The sequence below is a fragment of the Oculina patagonica genome, chromosome 7, assembly GCF_052425735.1.
Source record: "Oculina patagonica isolate OP01 chromosome 7, crgOcupat, whole genome shotgun sequence".
NCBI classification, from domain to species: Eukaryota; Metazoa; Cnidaria; class Anthozoa; order Scleractinia; family Oculinidae; genus Oculina; species Oculina patagonica.
The window spans coordinates 6,418,607-6,431,940 of record NC_135764.1 but is presented as its reverse complement, the minus strand read 5'-3'; the positions used below and the strand labels follow the sequence as shown (position 1 = coordinate 6,431,940).

Here is a 13,334-nt window from a genome sequence, read left to right as displayed (position 1 = left end):
TTTTCTTTCACGTTTAAATCTTATGGTAATCTTTTAAACGGTCACTTCTGAAGATGTATGTTGTAACATACGAAAGGTTAAGTTCTTAAATCAAAGTTTTTTCCGACATGCGCTGTCTTGTCATGTTTGTCACCGCAGTGTGTTTTTTATTTTTAATTGGCATGTACTTAAGGACGGTGCCTCCTATTGCTACTGCGCACTTGTTCTGCGCATCACGCAATGAATTGATCACACTGGGCGCGCGCGCTTTTAATTAATTTGCTCGCTCAAAATGACGAATTCAACTACGCGAACAAGCGCGCGACTAAAAATCAAGAAAGTTTTCTCTGCGACGAAATCCAGTTTAAGGACATATCCTAAGCCAGGAACAGCGGAAAAGCAACATATCAGTAACAATTGACCGCTAACCACTGAAAATGGCTCACATTAACAGTTAAAAACAAATCGCTAAGCGCTAAACTTTACCCGCAATATAGCCGCAAACTGCTAACCGTGACAAATGGCGTAGTGCACGCGCGAGATGCAAATATCCAACTCGCTAGGGAGGGGATAGGAAAAATGTAACAGACCCCAAAAGCGATTTCATAGAACCTGAAAACAACTGGTATAACTTTTAAAAACGCGTGGTGACCCCTTCTTTTTATTTTATAAAATGTAAGTGGTAAGTCTATAGAGCACATATTTAATTTTTCATTAAGAGAAAAAAAATTTAGGCCAATTTTCAGGCCGTGCAAGTGAGAGCTGCTAGAGTCAAAAATGGCTCAAACACAATTATTTTGTTAATAAAAACGTGGATCACGCAGTTCCGAAGACATTATTTGTTAGTTATTTTAAAGATTGTTATATTTAATGTTGATTTTGTTCATGAAAAGCCAATTTCAAATGGAATTTGCAAGGAAATTGTATTTAGTTTTACTTTATTTTAAATGCCACGTCAGCACTTTTTTCCAGATTTCAAACCTAATTATCTCGAAAATTTGCGTGGCTACCCCCAGTTTTCTTTTCGAATTTTAGTAGCTCTTGGTAACATCTACATTTCTTGCAAAGTCATCGGCCGGGCAAAAATACTTTGTTATTAGTAGGCACCGTCCTTAATTATCAAATTGTTATTCAAATATTTTAAATCGAAATTCAAAAGATTGTTAAGACTGGGTACTGTCTATGGAGAAGAGTTGTCCCTGGTAGGAGGGTTACCCTCCATACCGATCGCGAGCCACCCCGGGCAGGATGTCACATATTAGGAAAGTAATCCCCGGGCGCTAAAAGAAGTAATGTTGTTGGTTCAAAATTCAAGCTTCCGCGACAAGACCAAAAGGTAGTATGGGTAGAAGTACACAATCATGGTAGATGGATGCTGCACGCGCTAAATACTAAGAAGAAATGACGCAGTGACAAACGTGATTTTTACTGCCCACAGAAGGATTTCTCACGCGTTGCTAAGGTGGTAAAAGAACGCGCGCAGCATTGCGTCTACAGGCTACTTCTACACGCCAGGCCCAAGTTGTTCAAAGGGTGGTTAACGCTATCCACCGGGTAAATCACTATCCGGTGGATAGCTAGCGAAGTAGGTTTCGTATGACATTTATCCACTGGATAGCGATTTATCTGGTGGATCAGCCCTTTAAACAACCGGGACTAGAGGTGCAAAACCTTACCTTTCTTGGGTTTTATTTATAAAGTTTTAGATAGCATCCTCAACAACCAAACACGAGTTGTTGTTAATGTTTGCAAACTGATACTTGTAGTCAATCAATCATTATTGTACAATGTAATGTGATGTAACACCGATAACGTGCGTTCTGAATTACACAAACAATGCACATAAATTTTAAGATACCTTGAAGTTTAATTAAATACCTACGGTACTGCTGCATTTTATTTAGGAAGCTTCAGTTGAGTGAAATTAAAAGTTGACGACGTCACCAAAGTTTGACCAATATGTCACTACCTTAAAAAAATCGTCTACCAGAACGTTATGACTGTCGAAACATATGCCACCCGAGCAAGGCCCTCGCTACTTACTGCTTTCTATGAAAATTGTTTCGCAATGTGCAATCAATTTATTTCATATGATTATCATAGTGTTCGACAAGGAGAGCACGACTACTTAATTCTCCCTGGCAAATCCAACAGCTGTATGTTTCAACCTGGTCAGTTGATCTGGGAACCTGTAAAGAGGATGTATCTGTGAGAGAATTACCGTCACCCTCAGAGACAGACACTGAGCTGCAGTTTGCCTCAAACTGCCCAGGCTTCCCCCTTGTCTTGTCTCCTGTGTGCGTTAGTTTATGTCGTTGAAAATTTCCTGCTTGGCTGTAACACTTGCCACACTGTTCGCACGTAAATGACTTCTTTCCTGTGTGTATTCGTTTGTGTCGCTGGAGATTTACTGCTGAACTGAAACACTTGCCACACTGTCTGCATGTAAAAGGCTTTTCTCCTGTGTGTGTTCTTTTATGTCGGTGGAAAGTTCCTGCTCGAGTGAAGTACTTGCCACACTGTTTGCAAGAAAACGGCTTCTCTCCTGTGTGTATTCTTTTATGATGGTGGAAAGTTCCTGCTTGAGTGAAGTACTTGCCACACTGTTTGCACGTAAACGGCTTCTCTCCTGTGTGTATTCGTTTATGTTGCTGGAGATGCTCTGCTTGGCTGAAGCACTTGCCACATTCTTTGCACGTGAACGGCCTCTCTCCTGTGTGCATTCGCTTATGTCGGTAGAGAGATGTTGGATCACTGAAACTTTTCCCACACTGTCTGCACGTAAACGGCTTCTCTCCTGTGTGTCTTCGGTTATGTTGCTGGAGGTGTTCTGCTCGGCCGAAGCACTTGCCACACTGTATGCATGTAAATGGCTTCTCTCCTGTGTGTATTCGTTTATGTCGCTGGAGAGTTCCCGCTTGGCTGAAGCACTTGCCACACTGTTGGCATGTATGAGACTTCCTTCCATTGTGCAGGTCTTCTCGTTGTTGGATTTGGATAATTTGGTTAGATGAACTCTTTCCCTGAGCTTTCTTTCCACGCATCATGCGATAGTAAATACTTTATTGCGAGAGAACTTCGTTTCCTGTAACGTAATGGAAGTGGTATTTAGTAATTTGGTCAAGACACACTGACCTTAATGTCATACTGAAATGTTTCGTCGCCAAGGTAAAAGAAGGTAAAAGAAAATAAGCCATTGAAGTTTGCATCTAAAACTCCTATCATTCGTTACATTTTAGAAAGGAATGCTTGAAAAACAAAATCCGCGTGAAGATAAACAATCTCATATTCAAACTGGTTCAACACTCACTTATATTGTTTTTTACACTGTGTGGTTTGTAGCACTGTTAAACTGTGAATTGGCGGAGTGTTAAATAAAGACTCGTAGGGGAAAACCGGCCAAACCTAAAAAATGCGAATGACTCCTGGAAAACAAAAAACAACCAAATAAATGTTTCACATTTTCTTTTTGTTGGGAGGTGTCGATAAGTATTGCATTTTGTAAGCAAAATAGACAATTTTAGAGTTATTAATTTTGAAATAGCCCATGCTATCTTATCTAGAAAACGTTAACGTCACAACAATGCTTTGGGACCGCAGGGTGGTAAATTCGTTTTATATGCTGTTTTGAGAAAGGTCAAGTTTTAAAATAATACCAAAATAACTGACACTTTCACCGAAGAGGTTCTAAAAATAATTATATCCTGACAAGGGATAAAAATCCTTTGGAAATGATAATCTTTTTTTGCAAAAAAAAAAAAAGAAATAAAAAGAAATACCAAGAATCAAACATTCCATAAACGCCGAACCTGTCTTTTTAAACCTTGATAAATTTGAGAAGAAATTTCTGTAAGCATTAATTTTCTCGCTTATTACAGCCTTATAGATTCTATCAAACAGAGCCTTAAATGAATTCTTATTCCAGCGCAATTGCTAGAAAACTCAAAACGTAGTAAATTAATTTACAAACTTCTTCATAAGATAAAAATTACTTTCCACGAAAAATCAAAAAAAGGAGTGCAGGGACTGCAAAGTGAAACATTGCCCTTAAATTATTTGGGAAGCTGTTTATAATGCTTCGGCCACTTGTACTACGGCTTCCAAATGCAGAGAATTTTAAGTTTAAATTTCTACATAGGATAACGGCAACAAGGTGTTCTACTAGTTTTGACCTTTACCATGGTTATCACCGTTATTTTACAAATGTATCATTGAAAAAAGCACTACTTAGCGCCAATTAGCAGATACTGTACTAACTTCATTTATAATAAAACTATTGAAAAAAATGAAAACGTTGTTATAACCGGCATTTTACGGTACATCAGTCAAAAGGTTTGAATTTTCATGTGTACGTAAATGGCCTAACACAGTGCTACAGTGTCATTTGCAGTTTTCATCCAGTTGTAGATTGGTCTACAAGGAGACAACATTACAGAAAAAACATAGTTTTCCCCCAAGCATGCAGGCCTCTTATAAATCATGATGCACAAAACTATTGGCTAGAAAGCAAAAAAGCCAAACACGCGTGAAAAGGGCGATAACTACATGGCACTCCCCATCCCGTCCATCTAGCTAGATGATCGTAACATGTGTGAACGTTTGGTAATACAATTACATGTAGTTTCTAATGTAACAAGGTGCAGTATAATCAAGTGGCTTAAATATCAACAGAAGAATCTTGTGTAATATGTGATATTTTATTATTTATTTATAATTTTGTGAACTAGTACTTAAAAAGAAAATTTCGAGTTCATTGTGCGGTCAGCAAGTATGTGTATTTGTAAACAAAACACGAACTAACAGTCTCTAAGGGCCTGTTTACATGGAGGGAGGGCGCCCCGGCTAACCGAGTTACCCGGCTAGAAGGGATAAAACCTAGCCCGCCTTTACATGCAGAATTCACAACCCTTCTACCCGAGATGAGACAGCGTCATTGAAGCGTGTCACGGCGTGTGAAAACAATGTAGCTCCAAATGATTGAAGAAAAATATGACTTTTTACTGAATAATCAAGGCTTTTCGTCTTCAAACCTATTTTAATTTGATGTGCAAGTTCTCAGAAATTTACTGCGTTCATTTTTGGCGAAATTCAATCGCAATTCAACCGTATTTGGCCGCCAAATTGAAATTAAATTTGTTGTGTCATGAATTAGGATAATCATTCCCACGAAAATTTCGAATTAATTAGCTGTTGCTCAAAGAAATATTTCCAGCCGACCGATAAAACTAATTTTGATCAAATAGCACTGTTTGGGTCCAGAATTTATACATTTTATGCCATAAACTTCAAATTTAGTTTAAAAACACGCGCGAAAACTTATCCCGGCAAGCCGGGATAGCTCGGGCATAGCCGTTTACATGGCAAAAAGCTATTCCGCCTAGAAGGGTGCCCTGGGCAAGTAGACCGAGTGCCCCGGCAAGGCGGGTTACCCTTCTAGCATGTAAAGGCTTCAATACGTTTTCTTAAGAAACGTATGAAAAGTTGGCTCGCCCAGGGTAGCTCGGTTAGCTGGGTAACTCGGTTAGCCGGGGCACCCGCCTTCCATGTAAACAGGCCCTAACCCTTTTAATATACATTCTGAGTACACTGCAAGCAAAACATGATTTAACGAACTTTGAACTTTAATGGCTTTCGTTACGTTTAAGGGACCCGCGCTATATAGGAAAAACAACTATTTAAATGAATAAGAATTTGAGAAGTACATAATTATACAGGTTAAGATCAATAATATAGAATTCCAAAATAAGTTGTAATTATATAAATCTTAAAATGGCCCATTAAATTGTTCTTTAGCTGGAGTCGTTCATAAATACAGTCAGCGAGAAGCTTGTTCAAGGCGATTCGATCGCTTTTGCAAGCCAGCAAGTCAATCGCATACAAAATTTAATTGTTCAGCTTCAGTTTACCTTTGAAAATGGAAACACTCCAGGTTGTTTTCTTCTTGGTATTTTTGGGTATTGAATCGTTTATAATTTGAGGAATATCTTTTTCTTCCACTTCTGCAAGCCATGAAGCTGAAGACATTTTCAATAATGCACGATTTGTGTGCAGTATTGTCAATACTGCACTGTTGGAGTTTGCTGACGACAGGTAAAGAAAAATCACGTGATCGATTTTAATCAATGGCGCGCCATTGTATATTAAAGGACGATACAGTATGTTTTCCAGGTCATGCTTAAGGTAATTCATTTTGTAACAATGAAAGTTAAATTGTCTTTTCTGTTTTCATTCGTTCTGGTAACATCTCAGTTTCCAGTAAAGGGTCAGTGAGTAGTTTTAATATACAATCTTTGTTCACTGTCCAAAATTCATGCGCGCAATTTGTTAAAGTAGATCACGTGATTTTGCTTTACCTGTCGCCAGCAAACTCCGACAATAATGCACAAAAATTATTGAAAATGTCTTCAGCTTCAAGGCTTGTAGAAGTGGAATAAACATACACTTCTTATTTTTAAACATCAAGCTTATTGTTTGAAGTTTGTTACGTCAATGATCGCTAGCAGTGTACTCAGATTGTATATTAAAAGGGTTAGACTCTGTCCGTTCGTGTTTTGTTGACAAATACACGCACTTGTTGGCCTCACAATGAACTCGAAATTTTCAATACTGCACTCGGCTACGCCTCGTGCAGTATTAAAAATTTCTCAATCAATGTGCGGCCAGCGCGTGCGTGTATTTGTCAACAAAACACTCACAACAGTCTCTAACCCATAAATATCGAATGTTTTGTGGAGCTACGTCTCTATCTCGCAAGGTTTTGTTGTTTTAAGCAATACTTTTTCAAAAACTTGAAGTTTAAGCGCTGAATATTCAAATGTTTAATTTCAAATGCATTTTCCGGTATCTAAAAGAAATTGAAATCCAAGTTTTTGCGGGGGAGCATGCCCCCCAGACCCCCCCTCCCATAGTTGGCTCAGGCTTCAGCGTTAGACTTTAAGCCCCCTCACTCAAATTCTCCCTGTGAGGTCCCTGTGACAAATCCCATTGAAGCCTTGAAATTTTTTTAGCCTAAAAAAAAATTTCAAGGCTTCAATGGGATTTGACATTTACTGCAAGGATCATTACATTTATTTCATCATTTATCCGCCATGCACATACATACATGTATCTTTCATATATTCACTTTGTCAGATTACAAGCACAAAGAGGATTCTTTTTCCTGCTCACAAAAATGCACCTGATCTTATCCCTGCCCTTGTGAGGTCCTCTAACTGATGCATTTGGTTAAATGTAGGTATCAGCAGCGATCCCAAGGGGTCCACCCCAGGGCAAGCCATGTTTGCCAGGATCAGAAACAAGAACCAAACATTCTTTCATTCAGTTATACTGGGTACCATACTCTCTTGAATAGTAGATGTCTCTCAAATAATAATCCCCACCCAAATTTTGGTGGAAATAATTATACCATACAATTCTTAAGGTAACAACTCCCCCCCCCCCCAAAAAAAAAGGTAGTGACAAAATATGAAGGTTATAAACAAATTCCAAAAGTGGGAAAGTTACAAAGCTCCAAAGAAGCAACACCAGAGTGTGAAGTGAAGAGCAAAAAAGTAAATAAAAAGGATCTCTTTGATTTTTGCATGAACATGAAAACATTTTGGTTATTATACTAACATGTGAAAAAGGCTAAATACTTTTACCTGACTCAATTCTCTAAAGGTTTATAGTGGACCCTCAAGTAACAACATTGATAACAATCACAAACAAAACAAGACTCGCAGAGTTGTACATGCATAATTAAACATGGGGCTGAAAGGAAATTTCTTTTGTCAATTTTCAAATTGCTAGGTCTAGGACAAATATGTCAAGCTTTCCTGTTTAGAACTGCAACTGGTTGGTAGCACTGCAGCTGTTTACGTATAGATATCTACATGTATATGTACATTTTGAACTACACTCTATTCTTTCTTTGAAAACATATTGGTAAACGGTAGCTATTCTTGGTGCATACTGGTGACACTTACAGTATCTATGCCAACTCTCCCAGATACAAACTGAATCTCTCTGCCTCCCATACAGGTCACAAACTCTTTATGATATGAAGAAAAATACTTTCACTTGTTTTGAAATGTTTTTAGTGAGTTGAGCAAAAATCACTTAATTTAGTACTCACTTAAATTTGTCTCAGTCAAATTTAATACTTGTAAAAATTTAAGTCCCTCCCCCCCCCCCTCCCACCTCAAATGGAAAAAAATAAACAACAGTCGACTTGTTAAATTCTTTACAATAATGGATGCCGGTAACTTTCTTCTTTCTGTTAATGTAAATGTTCGTTCAATTTCAAGTGAGTTTGTTCTTTCCCTGAACATTTATTTTCATGTTAGCCACATGTTCATTAAAAACTTGTTTACACAATATCATTATTTTTTAAAACATTTTCTTAAAATCACTGAATTTATAGTTGCTAAATCTTGCTCAGAAAAAAACCCCTAAAATTAGTAGCCACAACAATAGTAATCTTAAGGTATTTGACACAATTTTGTGGATGAATTGGCGGAGCTCTATGTTTTTGACTGTTAATTTGGGGGTTGAAAAGAGGAATCATGGCACAAACTTTTCGGTCTCTGGGATTTCAAATTCTTTTGGCTGTTAGCTCTAAAAACCCGCAAAACTGCAGTTGTTTGGTGTTTCCATGTACATATACTGGCTTGTGGTAGAACACGGTGTGCAGCAAATTAAGGCCAAGGAAAAAAATACAAATGTTTCTCGTCTCCGCCTGCTTCATCATTTGGGCTGCAACTCTTTTTTTTATTATTTGTTATTGGAAAAGTTGGAATGAACAAAAACCCACAGCCATCATTTTCACTTTGTACCTACAGTCGACTCCCAATAACTCGAAGCCTCACTAACTCGAACCTCCCGCTAACTCGAACCAAAATCGATTTCCCCTGGATTTTCGTCATACAATTACTGTAATTTTACCCTCGGTAACTTGAACCCTCGATAACTCAAACCAATTTTCGTTTTCCTTCAGGTCATTTTCAATATACTAGTTATGCAATGCTTTCAAGTGGTATATATGGAATATCCCATGAGTCACTTGTATTTTCTCAGTATACCCAGGGTTCAAAATAAAATTTCGTTTTTAGCCTGAATTTGTCGGCTTTTTTTGTCAAGGCTCATTTTTTCCCGGCTGTCAGAGAGCTATGCATTTTCAAGGGACACAATCCATCTGCATACATGACATACCTGATATGAAATGTTTACTTCAACATTACCGCAACTTTGATTTGAGTTGGCCGATCAAGGCATGATATATACTATTTCTTCGGTGAAAAGTAGCCGGCAAGTGTCGTCAGAGTGCCGGCTACCACCGACAGCCGGCTGCTATTTTGAACCCTGATACCAATACCAAGAAAATACAAGTGACAATGGGATATTCCATAGTATACCACGAGAAAGTGTTGTGTAACTATTTTATACCATGCCACAGAAAATAAGCTTACTAAATTTCTTAGAGAATACAATCGCAGCACACGATGGAAAGGTTGGGTTGAAAACCATCGAATATACAACAGCTTTCCTGTATTCTGATTGGCTATATTTTCTATGGCATAAATAATTAAATAATAGAGAGATGATAATTTTACATTCATTCAAACTATGTCTGTCAATACATGACAGGTCAAAACAAACGGTGTACTGTACTAAAAAACATTGAAAAAAAAAACGTACACGAGTCAGAGCCACCCCCAAAGTGCCCCTCCAAACAAAAACTGCGCCATGCCATCGACGTGCTACAGACGTTTAGTTTGTCAAATCCAACCTTAGAAAACTTTGAAGGATAATCGATAGTTATAGACAAGTTGAGAAGCATCAGGGCGTACTGAAAGTAAATGGCATGAACCCTGTAGTAGTAGCCCAACATTCTCTTTGAGCCCTGCAAAGTTCGCAGTACCTATGACCTATGATTCATACATGTCATACACATGTTCCATTTTCACTTGACTTCTCCATACTGTTATGAGATTTGATTAAAATATACACTGTATGAATAGAAAAACAGTGAACACCATTTTTTCCTTATTTTCGGTCATTTTTTCTTATATGTAGTTGAAAATTCTGTAAGACATGACATTTGTCTGTGTTTTAATATGAAAACAGGCCATAAGTTTAAAGCCTTGGTATGCAAGGTCTGTACTGAAAAGGTCAATCACTTTGCAGGATTTTTTTGCAAGTTCCCTTCTGGAAAATTTGGCGATGAAGGGAAAACATTGATATTCGAACATTACAGGTAAATAATGCAACAAAATAAAAAATAACAAATAACAAAAGAAAGCGCCCGTCCGCTCTCATCTCTCTTCGGACGAGAAACATTTTTTTTTTCACTTGGCCTAAATTAATGCAGACTGGTAAGTTGCAGACTTGCAGACTATTTAATTATTACATAACCTGTAACCAATGCTATTGTTAAAAGCTAAGTGTAAACAAGCCATCCGGAGCGCTATTCAGTCTATAACTGGAGCGTTATACAGGCTCACCGGAGTCTACAGGTCTGCAAACTGTTTTGATACGCCATGTTCAAATCTGGGTTCAAATACACTATTTATACATTTGAACGTGGTGAATCAAAACAGCAACCTCAGTGACATTAAGCTGCGTTTAGTTCTACCTTTGACTTTGTGGTAACAAGTTCGTCTTACCTTTACTAAAAGAAGTTGAACCTTTGAGCCACGAACTTCAACGATTCCAAATTAACTGTGCCCTGCTCCAAATAACTACGCCGACGTTGAACGCCGACGCCGCCATTATTAACACTCTAGTGCCCAGTTGTACTCGTCACCGACGAGTAACTCAAATAATCCTAGAATTGGGAATGGACTTGTGGGAAAGTACTGATGACGTAGCAATACATAGATTCATGTATTGTCTCTGATTAAAATCTTGCTTTATTTACGACATACAGTACACTCGCAAAATTATTTCTGATCGTAGCAGTATGCAGGATGCGTACCACATACTAAAGGCCTTTCTCACCGTGAGTTTCTCCATGACTCAGTGGATGGACCGCTAGCCCTGTGCTTGTGTGTGCATTTTTGTTTGTAAAAGCTCGATAGATGATGAACACATCTTTAGACTTTTCACAGTCTTTCTGTTTTTCGATGGAGTAGAACGCGAGAGGAAAAGCGAGCGAAGCAAGGTCGAGGGCGAAGCACCAAGGGGTTGGACGCAAGCCGGTTAAGCGCTGGACTGTACATGTAGTTGTCTCGCGATTTTTAACCCGCGCTCACAGAAAAAAAGAGAAATTAGAGGGCTGTGAACAGGCTATATATCTTTCTCATGAATTACAGCAAAGTTAGGTTCAATTTAAATTGTAATCGGACTTAGAAGTCAGAAGTATCGACATAAAAAGTGTATTTTTTTGTTCTCTGACAAGATAATCAAAGAGGCAACTCATGCCAGTACATTTTTTAGTGCGTAGATAGTATTTTGCAAAAGACAAAACAATAGTTAAATTTTAGTACAGTCATTTTTTAAAAGCACTTATTTAATAAGATGTCGAAGAGCTTTATGATCACCTTGTTTTGAAATAAATAAATAAATAAATAAATAATCAATATAAAACCCTTTTTTTAACGGAAACGCCTGCTCATTTCAAACAAAAGATAAAAAGAGCAAAAGTGTTAAGTGGATACAGATCAAAGCTGATACACAACTTGAAACTGAACAATAAAAAGATCGGCTTGAAACTAATTGGCATGTACTTAATTATCAAATTGTTATTCAAATATTTTAAATCGAAATTCAAAAGATTTGTAAAAATTGGGTACTGTCTACAGAGAAGAGTTGTCCCTAGTAGGAGGGTTACCCTCCAAACCGATCGCGAGCTACCCCGGGCAGGATGTCACATATTAGGAAAGTAATCCCCGGGCGCTAAAAGAAGTAATGTTGTTGGTTCAAAATTCAAGCTTCCGCAACAAGACCAAACGCTATTATGGGTAGAAGTAGACGATCCTGGTAGATGGATGCTGCACGCGCTGAGCACTAGAAAGAAATGACGCAGTGACAGACGTGATTTTTACTGCCCACAGACGGATTTCTCGCGCGTTGCAAGGAAATAAAAGAACGCGCGCAGTATTGCGTCTACAGGCTACTTCTACACGCCGGGCCCAAGTTGTTCAAAGGGTGGTTAACGCTATCCACCAGGTAAATCACTATCCGGTGGAAAGCTAGCGAAGTAGGTTTCGTATGACAGTTATCCACTGGATAGCGATTTATCTGGTGGATAGCGTTATCACCCCTTTGAAATAAGATGAAACAATAACAAACAACAAAAAAGTACCCCGACTAATAATTGACCTTACATCGAGAATAAGATTTACTTGACTCTTTAGAAAACAGTTTTCTAACATATGCAAAGAATCGCAAAAGCGTGCGCGTACAATTAGCGCGCGCACTGTTCTCTTGTCAGTTGATTTGTGCATACGTTAACAAAATGACTTCCGATTTCCAGAAGAAAATCCATTTTAGTCCCCCGAGTCCACCATCCTTCTTGTCTGCTTCAGGGATCGAGACCTCTGGCCGGCTGTTACACCAAGTCCGCGATTCACAGACTCATTGTCGAAACTGACAAATCTGATTGGCTAAAAATACAGAGCAAGTAATCTAAATACCAGCCCGTATTTAATTTGATTTACTTTTTTCAATGTTACATTACTCCTACCTGTGTTTGGAATATCACTAAGCATTCGTTTGTCTAAATCGTGTTTTACAGCTATTTCAATAAACGTTGTCGGTCAAAGCTAAAAGCTAAAAGGCAAGACCGTATGGCGTTCTGGGTATTCACTACAAATTTGCATATAAGCTTCATTAAGCATCATCGCACGTGGAGAATTCACGAGTTTGTTTTTTCCTCTCAGGAGGACTTTCTGTAGCTTTACTTTCACTGTCGCTTGGTTCTGAGTTTTGAAAATTCTTCTTAAATTCAGTGTAGCTAAAACCACCTTGTTTCACATGTCTGAAGAAATAGAAAACGTGCAAATTCGCGTTTGCCATGTCATTATATATTTTAGTATTCAGCACGTGCAGTTGCCTTCTTCTTCTACCCATACTGCCTTTCAGTCTTGTCTTTAAGCTTTGATCCGGACAACGTTAATTGAAATAGCTGTATATAAAATACATTATGTACAAACACGAAAGGAGTACAAATCAATACTATGAATCTCTCTAAAAATGTTTTTCATAATGAAGTGAAACCAATGTTCTTCAAGATGCAAACATGAGTGCAGATCGTGACACCATGAATGATTTTCTCATAACATGCAAAACATCAAAATTTTCGACTTTTTGTTTTTTGGTCACGTGATCCTCATCATGGAAAATTTTCGCAAACTCAAACAGTGAGAGAAAAGCTA

At 38.1% G+C, this 13,334-nt stretch overlaps 1 protein-coding gene and 1 pseudogene across 4 annotated transcripts in view; both read right to left on the bottom strand.

Annotated features, from left to right (window-relative positions):
- Positions 1 to 10,709, bottom strand: part of LOC144661433 (uncharacterized) — a 47,428-nt pseudogene extending 36,719 nt beyond the window's left edge. Inside the window, exon 1 of the transcript XR_013572273.1 lies at positions 10,610 to 10,709. The product of XR_013572273.1 is annotated as an uncharacterized LOC144661433 (transcript). The remainder of the gene's footprint in view (positions 1 to 10,609) is intronic.
- Positions 1 to 10,740, bottom strand: part of LOC144661416 (uncharacterized) — a 59,375-nt gene extending 48,635 nt beyond the window's left edge. Inside the window, exons 1-3 of one of the 3 annotated variants that reach the window (XM_078522168.1) lie at positions 10,623 to 10,740; positions 3,290 to 3,404; positions 1,404 to 3,064 (exon numbers count right to left, since the gene is read on the bottom strand). In XM_078522168.1, the coding sequence (XP_078378294.1) occupies positions 2,061 to 3,026 (966 nt within the window). In that variant the 5' untranslated portion in view covers positions 3,027 to 3,064; positions 3,290 to 3,404; positions 10,623 to 10,740 and the 3' untranslated portion in view covers positions 1,404 to 2,060. Of the gene's footprint in view, positions 1 to 1,403; positions 3,065 to 3,289; positions 3,405 to 10,622 lie in introns of those variants that run through there. The other 2 variants (XM_078522169.1, XM_078522171.1) reach the window with 2 other exon arrangements.
- Between the last annotated feature and the right edge of the window lie 2,594 nt (positions 10,741 to 13,334).